We start from the raw sequence: 9,390 nt of genomic DNA on the forward strand, positions 1-9,390 counted from the left end.
TTTAATTTCTTATCTTCCTTGTCTATAATCATATGACATTGACTTTGAACTTTGAACAATTAAACAAATATTTTGTTTTCCCATACCGCCTTAGGGTTGTCGTAGAACAAAGACCGTTTCGAGAATATAGAGGGCCTCATTATTATAATTTGAACTAATATACATATGTTCATAATAGTACTAGGTATAAATGAATTTTGATAAGTGTTCGTACAAGAATATGAACTTCGAATTATCTCGGAATTATGCGCAACACATAGGGCTGAAAATTTTATAATTGTTCTGGAACTATCTGACGGTAATTCAAAACAGGGAACAAGATTTCGTCAAATGAATCATCTAGCCAGGAATGCAACGATTTTAAAGCTGACAAAATGAATAAACATATCTGGAACAGAGTAGACTGTTCATGTGGTCAATTATATGCTACGTCTATTGCCAATGAAGTTTATCACCCCATGTTATAGCATTGTTTCATATAAAAGATAGAAACCAAATAAATGGGACAATTAGTTGTTATGAATTAGCTTTACCTCTGTGACATATCACACAACTAAATGTGAATATGTTTATCAAATAATCAATTACAGTAAATAACCTAGTGTCCTTATTTATACACAATTTAATTACGTATTGGGGTACAATATATAATACACATATACACGGAATGATTTCTTATTTTGTCAATTTAATCATAATCCAAATCATACAAATCAAAGTGTGAAAGTAGTGACTAACTTTATGATCAAGGGTATAAATACTCAATTGTATCTATTAATCCTAATAGCATAACAATAAACGCTGTGTATATACTGAGCATATTTAGATACATCCGGATCTACGATCGCAGCCATATAATCATTCAAGGAAAGTATATTAGATTGAATTACAAATGTGCTATCACTTAAACAAAATTTTCCGTTATCCACGTAAGCCTAAACCTGGGAGAAATAAAGTTCTGTTCTGTTCTGAAGACGCCGTCATTATTAGTTGGCGCCAGTCCAATCAACGTGAATATACAAACCGTGATGTTACTTGACCAGTTGATGACACGTGCACCTGTCAAACTCAAAGTGCCCCTGGTCCTCCACCCACCATGTGTAATACTTTAGCTTACTTGATTGTTTAATTTGCAGTTATATCACTGTTAGGCTGAGTGATGAGAGAATACATTTTGTTGTTTTTGTTAACGATCGTTTCCATTTTCAACGTGGTAACCTTATAAGTGACTAACTTTTTTATCATGATGAAATGAAACATATTAAAATAATGAGAGGGACTGACGATCGCATTTTTCGCATAAATGTCATGCTCGCATTAATTTCATGATTTACTGAAGATAGATTTGAACATTTCTGAGCAACGATCATGTTTGGGTAAGGGAAGTAATCTTGTCTCCGCTTGCAATTGGATTCAGTTCCGAGATCGCAGCTTGACTGTTCGGTACGGCCGAAAGGCGGCATCCATGTTGTTCACGCTCCGCTGATCACGGGGCCTCATTTGTCTGTATTCTGCTTATGAGCCGGGATGCGCATGAAACATGGGTGTCAAAACGAATATATTTACCAATTATACGTACGGTCAATTAGCCAGTCCAAGAGACAATTCCCTGGTTCTACCACCTTTAGGTGTAATTACATCGCATGCCCCTGGTTCACAGTTCGTCTGATCTCCCGTCATAAAACCACGATGTTTATTTACCTGGAGCCTCCGACAGCGCCGACTTCCTGTGTACATGTACGTACATGGCAATAAATGGTTTGACAGTTGTTTGACGGAATCAATCAATAATTATTGACACGGTGATGTAATTAAAATTTGTCACTATTCACAACTCCTATTTTTATTTTTCTATTGTTCAGCTGTATTTTCGACCAGTTTTATATGTATAAAAAATCTTCTCTTGTATTTATAAACCAAACCTAAAAACATTATATAAGAACAATTGTGTTTTTAAACCGTAAGTTTTCTATTAAAACAACCATGCAAGTAAGATTTCAGCCGTAATATTACTTTAGTCACTCCACAGATTACACATCTTATATGCTGCAAACGCAGCGAATGTAATGCTACTACGTCACAGCTGCCTCGGTAATTAAGGGCTGGATTGTTTTTGTGAAGGCAGTTAGAGCAGACGAATTTCCCCCCTCGCTGTATAAAGGCGGTCGCTAACCATATATGTGTATTTTTACTGTTTTTGGCTTGATTTGATTGTCCTTTGGTGAAAACAAATGTTCAATTGTGAAAGCAAACCCTTTTCCCCTGAACGTTAAAAGACAGCTGACTTTGTTTTTGTCTGAAATATCAAGGTTTGGAGTCGTTTATATATTTGCAAAATCCATATTATGGTTAATATTTATAATATAATATGGACAATGGTAAAATTCATTATCACAGTTTAAGTGCTATTCACAAATGTATGTAAATCTACTTCGTGATGAATGAAGCATGGCAATAAATGTATGCATCTGATTCTTCATTTGTTCTGTATTCTTTGACGAGAATGAGTTTCGTTAATGATGTTCACTCTCACAGATTTTTTGATAAGAGGATAGGACTTTAACTGGAGAATAGTTATGAAAAATATATATATAAGTATAGGCGGTCTGTGCACATGTGGTGAAACTGATACCTCATTGATTTGCTAATCGGGACTTGGAAATCATAGTCTGTCATAAAATTGATTTTAAAATATATGGTTTTGACTGTAGTACGTCCTGATATTATGTTGTAAACAACTTATCTTATCTTAAAACAATTATTGATAACTTCCTGAATTCCAATTGTTCAATGAACAGAAGATTCACAGCTCTGGGGTGAGACAACAATAAATTAGATGTCACCAAAGATTGTCCATTTTATGATCTTAGGCACATGTCGGCGCACTTACATGTGAGCCGTCTAGACGACTGTCTGTTTTGTAATTAAATGGCAGCTGCCATCCGGCCGAATACTTAATCTTGAGACCTATTAGTTGTCTCTCAACAATGTCCCCTAGAAAATGGTACTCCACAGGGCAGTATCCTCAGCCCCACCCTCTTCAATATAATGATAAACGATCTATTCGAGGGCCTATCCCCTAAAGTAAACACATCAAACTTCGCGGATGATGGAGCCATCTGGATCCGCACTAAAAGCATGAACATGGTCCAAAATTTACTCCAAAAATCTCTTAATAAAATACAACAATGGGCTGACAAATGGGGCTTCTCCCTTAACTCAGAAAAAACAACAGGAATAGTATTCAAACATAAAACACATGAAACCCGCCTCCCCAATCCTCCAGCTAAATAATCAAACAATCAAATTTCAAAAACAAACCAAATTCTTAGGACTTATTTTCGATGAACATCTCACCTGGGATGCTCACATCCAAAACCTAACAACTAAATGCAGTAAAGACCTAAACACCCTAAGATGCCTAACTGGCTCTAACTGGGGAGCACCCAAAGATACCCTCCTCTCTCTCTACATATCACTAATTAGATCAAAACTAGACTACGGCTGCGCAATATACAACACCCTAAACAACTCTCTATCTAAAAAACTTGACTCAATACAATATCAAGCTCTCAAACTAATTACACGCACCCAACATGGCACCTCCTACACCTCACTTCAGGCCTTAACAGGAGAAATGCCACTAAGTCTACGCGGGGAACAGCTAAGCTTAAATTTCTGGGCCGCGTCCCAATCAAACCCTCTCATCCAAAACTTAATAAACCAAAACATCAGCCCCAAAAACCAAGCTCTAGCTCGTAAACACCCCTTACTTGCCTCAATATCCCAAAGAATAACAAACTACCTAAATGAACACCAAATTAAAAATCTTAAACAAAACTGCAAACAAACAAATATCTTCACCCCTAAACTTAAAATACCCAAAATAGACACAACACTAGCTAGCCAAATAAATAAACAAACCGACCCAAACATAGCTAAAACTACCACACTAGCATACATACACGAAAATTGGCCAAATTGGTGTCACATTTACACGGACGGATCCTCAGATCCGACCTCCAAACACACAGGTTTCGGAGTCCATACCACACAACCAACTAAAACCACACAACCCTTCCGACTCCCAAACAACCAATCAATATTCACGGCAGAACTAATGGGCATGGCCTCAGCCCTCCATAATCAAGAATCCAAAAAGCACAAAAAAATCCTAATACTTACCGACTCCCTAAGTGGACTGCAAGCCCTCCAAAACAAAAATACCAAAAACCGACCTAAATTAATAAATCAAATACTTAAAAGCTCCAACGACCTAACTAAGGCAGGCAAAAAATAACCTTCTTGTGGATACCCGCCCACGTAGGAATATACGGTAATGAAAACGCCGATAAAGCAGCTAAACTATCCCTCAAAATCCCAGAAATAAGCTTAAACTTACCCATCTCAAAATCAGAAATTAAAAGTGTAAACAAGCAAAAAATCACAAAAAATGGCATAACCTATATCTAAACTCAAATAGCCAAACCAAAAATTCTCCATCCATCCAAAAAAATCGACAGAGTAATCACTAAGCTCCAAACAGGACACACCAACCTAAATAACCACCTAAATTTTTTTTAAAAACACACTACAGGTAACTGCCCACACTGCAAACAACCAGAAACCCCAGAACACGCACTCATCCACTGCACACACTACCTAACACATCGAATCGCATTACAAACCACCCTCAATCTAAACAAGGCTCTAACTCTAGAAGCAATACTAAACCCACAAAATAAACTAGAAAACTTCAAGGCCTTAGGCGTATTCTTAATAAAAACGGAACTAATAAAACGCATCTAAAAACACAATAACCTACCAAATCAAAATCACATAAACAAACAAACATCCACCATACCCAGCTCCCTTAGTTCTCCTCCCCAATCCCATCGGCATCTATTCCAAATCTCAAAATTCCCAAATTCTATATAAGCAACCCCTAAAACCCCCCTCTTGGGTTGCACAGACCACTTTCGCCCCTTTCGGAAACACATTAAATGGCCTGGCTGGGCCCGTGTGCGAAATACGCATCAGTCGGAAAGCGCACGTTAAATCTCCAAAGTAAGTACGTAAGTAGTTGTCTCATAATTAACCAAAACATAAGCCCAAGAAACCAAACTCTAGCTCGCAAACACCCCTTACTCACCCCAATATCCCAAAGAATAACTAACTACCTCAATGAACACCAAACTCAAAATCTTAAACAAAGCTGCAAAAAATAAAATATCTTCACCCCTAAACTCAAAATACCCAAAATAGACACAACGCTAGCTAACCAAATAAATAAACAAACCGACCCAAACATAGCTAAAACCACCACACTTGCATACATACACGAAAATTGGCCAAATGGGTGTCACATATACACTGACGGATCTTCAGACCCGATCTCCAACCACACAGGCTTCGGAGTCCATACCACACAACCAGTTATATCCACACAATCTTACCGACTCCCTAACAACCAATCTATATTCACGGCCGAACTTATGGGCATGGCCTCAGCCCTGCATAACCAACAATCTAAAAACAACAATAAAATCCTAATTCTCACCGACTCCCTTAGTGGACTACAAGCCCTTCAAAACAAAAATACCAAAAAACGGCCTAAATTAATAAACCAAATACTTAAAAGCTCCAACGACCTAACAAAAGCAGGCAAACAAATAACCTTCTTGTAGATCCCCGCCCACGTAGGAATTTACGGCAACGAAAGCGCCGATAAAGCAGCTAAATTATCTCTTAAAATACCAGAAATAAGCCTAAACCTACCCATCTCAAAATCAAAAATTAAAAGTGTAAACAAACAAAAATTAACCAAAAAATGGCATAATCAATATCAAAACTCAAATAGCCAAATCAAAAAAGTGCTCAGAAAACCACTAGCCAAACCTAAAATCCTACACCCCTCTAAAGAAATTGACAGATTAATTACAAAACTCCAAACAGGACACACGAACCTAAATAACCACCTAAAAAAACTTAAAAGACACACCACAGGCAACTGCCCCCACTGCAAACAACCCGAAACCACAGAACACGCACTCATCCACTGCACCCACTACCAAACACACAGAACCACTCAACAAACCACCCTCAATCTAAATAAGGTTCCTACTCTAGATGAAATACTAAACCCTCAAAATAAACTAGAAAACTTCAAGGCCCTATGCGTATTCCTAATCAAAACAGACCTAATTAAGCGCATCTAAATACTAATTAATCTACCAATCCAAAATCCAATAAACATACAAACACCCACCTCACCCGGCTCCCTTAGTTCCCTCCTCCACCCACCTCGGCATTTATTCCAAATTTAAAAATCTCAAAAATTCAATATAAGCAACCCCTAAAAGCCCCCTCTTGGGTTGCACACACCACTTTCACCCTTTTCGGAATACACTAAATGGTCCGGCCAGGCCCGTGTACGAAATACGCTGCAGTTGGAAAGCGCACGTTAAATCTTCTATATCAGTCAGTAGTTGTCTCAGCACTAAACAATCAGCAATCTAAAAAACAACCAAAAAATCCTCATCCTAACCGACTCCCTCAGTGGACTACAAGCCCTCAAAAATAAAAACACTAAAAACCACCCCAAACTAATAAATCAAATACTCAATAGCTCAAACAACTTAACTAGGGCAGGTAAACAAATAGAGTTCATTTGGATCCCCGCCCACGTAGGAATCTTTGGAAATGAAAAGGCAGATAAAGCATCAAAATTATCCCTTAAACTCCCAGAAATAAGCTTAAACTTACCCAGCTCAAAATCAGAAATCAAAAGTCTCACTAAACAAAAAATCAACAAAAAATGGCAAAATATATACCAAAACTTAAATAGCCAAATCAGGAAAGTACTCAAAAAACCTAAATAAACCAAAAATACTACACCAATCCAAAAAAATCGACAGAATAATTACTAAACTACAAACAGGCCGCACCAAACTAAATAATCACCGTAAAATAGCTAATCTACACACAACAGGAAACTGCCCACATTGCAAACAACAAGAAACACCAGAACACGTACTCATTCACTGCACACACTACCAAACACACCGAACAACACTACAGACCACCCTAAATCTTAAAACCGGACTTACACTAGAATCAATCCTAAATCCATAAAATAAATTAGAAAAATTCAAAGCCTTAGGTTTATACCTAATTAAAACAAGACTAATTAGTCGCATTTAAACCCCAAATAAAATAATAAAACCAAAACTACCTTATCTAACAACCACCCAACACACACAGCTCCCTAATTAGTTCGTCCCCCACCCACTCTTGGCATTCTTTCCAAATCTCAAAATTTCAAAATTACTATATAAGCAACCCCTAAAGCCCCTAATTCATAGTCTTTTTATTGTTCAAATTACTGATAAAACATATTTTAACTTGTTCCTTCTAACCATATTTCCAAACAATTCCAAACAATTCCAAACAATTCCAAACCATTCCAAGTCATTCCAAACATTTCCAATGTTGGAAATATGTTTGGAAATGTTGCCATTCCAATTTTGGATTTTTTGGAAAGATCGATCTTTCCAAGCTTTGGAAAGTTTGGAATGAGCGATCTTTCCAAAGCATTCCAACGTTCATTCCAAATTGGAATGGACGCTATTTGGTCTTGTGTGAAGTGCTGCGATGGTTCACCAAGAAAAGTCATCACCGAAACACATCTGTGCTGTATCTCACTCAGAACTTGTTTGCTCAATCGCCGCAACATCGCACCATCAGTCTGAATGCTCACTACATGGTCCTCTTTAAAAATCCGAGAGATGCATCGCAGATCAACAGTCTGGCTCGCCAGGTGTTTCCAGGCAAAGTTCCTTTTCTGCGTGAAGCCTATGAAGACGCTACCCGTGAGCCTTACAGTTACCTGTTCTTGGACTTGAAGCCCACCACGTTGCAAGACCATCGCGTACGCGCCCGCCTGTTTTCGAGATCCGAATTACCCCTCGTGTATGTGCCGATCCTATGAGATGAAGAGACTTTCATAAAAGGAGGTGAACCCTCAGACCTTCCTTCAGTTGACCTACATCCATCATGGGGCAAAGACGGAAACAGGTTCATCCTACGAGGGGAAAGAACAAAGACAAAGAGATGGTGAATGATGTCTATGACAGTATGGTCTCCCCCTCATCGCTACAGGGACTTGTGACCTCTGTATTTCACAAGACTCCTTCACCTCCAGGATCGTCTTCCTCTTCAATGGTACCCGTGAACATGCATCGTCAGCAGCAGCCATCACCACGTCCTTCAACATCATCAGCACCTTCACCACCCTTGTCACCACATGATCTTCAACGCTTTCAACCTCTGCAACAGCAACAGCAGCAGCAGCAACAGAAGTCCACGCCAGGTCCGTCTTCCTCTTCGATGGTACCCTTGAACAAGCATCGTCAGGAACAACAACGGCCTTCCTCACCAGCACCCTCACCCCCACTTGATCTTCAACGCTTTCAACGTCTGCAGCAGCAGGACACCCCACGAAGGAAGAAAAAAGACAAGAGACCGTCTATTTTTCCGACAAGGGATGCGACAACCCTTGCCGTCAAAGGAAGAAATCGTCTTTTGCAGTGGTTTGCGATTGTCGTGCGGAACCTGAGAGCAGGACACATCCCATTGAAAGCTCAACATAAGACGTGGTTGCAGAGACATAATGATACCCTGACTAAAATTGTCAATCCACGTCTGCCTATGGATGAACGTCTTGACTACCTGATGCAACGCAGTGGCAGTGGAACACTTGCAGGGGTCTTGACACGCATTCTGTTGCAATGGCAAAATTATCTTCAAGCACCACTCCTCAAACAGGGTAACACCAGGCGCCACCGACCTACAACAACAACAACGATGACTACTAAGCCAAAAGTAAAGGCTCATGAAAATGTCATGAAAGCATATCAAGCTGATGCTCTCAGACGATTGGTGCACCTGCGGACCCAAAGAAAGTCCAAGAAGTCAGATCAACAGTTGCAACTCCCTCCTGCCACTGCCTGATAAAAGAGAGAAGCTGCAGATCAGGTGACTCATTCAGGCTAACACCTCCATGCAAGAAAGATGTCTCAGTGCCTCAGGAAACAGAAACACGCTCTGTGTCATTTGTGTGCTGCCGCTCCAGCGATGCGCAAAGCCATTCTCAAACATGCTCCTACTGATCTCATCCGTGCCCTTTGTGAATGTGTGGTGAACTTGTATGCAGGCAATATTCCCATGACCACGACGCAACGTCAAAACTTGCAACGACACGGTAAAGTCTTGAATACGCTCATGAAAAAACAAGTACCTCTAAGCAAGAAACGTAAACTTCTTCAACATGGAGGAGGATTATTAGGAGGACTCATACCTCTTATTGGTTCTGCCCTAGCCTCTTTGTTT

At 39.4% G+C, this 9,390-nt stretch overlaps 1 protein-coding gene across 1 annotated transcript; it reads left to right on the forward strand.

The window, feature by feature from the left end:
• The first annotated feature begins 8,055 nt into the window (after positions 1-8,055).
• LOC125381915 lies at positions 8,056-9,012 on the forward strand. Its single transcript, XM_048399273.1, has one exon. The coding sequence runs from the start codon at positions 8,056-8,058 to the stop codon at positions 9,010-9,012; it is 957 nt and encodes a 318-aa protein (XP_048255230.1).
• The last annotated feature ends 378 nt before the right edge of the window (positions 9,013-9,390 follow it).

Source organism: Haliotis rufescens, unplaced genomic scaffold (assembly GCF_023055435.1).
Source record: "Haliotis rufescens isolate VD_foot unplaced genomic scaffold, xgHalRufe1.0.p SCAF_2, whole genome shotgun sequence".
NCBI classification, from domain to species: domain Eukaryota; kingdom Metazoa; phylum Mollusca; class Gastropoda; order Lepetellida; family Haliotidae; genus Haliotis; species Haliotis rufescens.

Coding starts and splice junctions, on each gene's coding strand:
- LOC125381915 (XM_048399273.1), top strand. CDS start 8,056: ATGGGGCAAAGACGGAAACAGGTTCATCCTACGAGGGGAAAGAACAAA.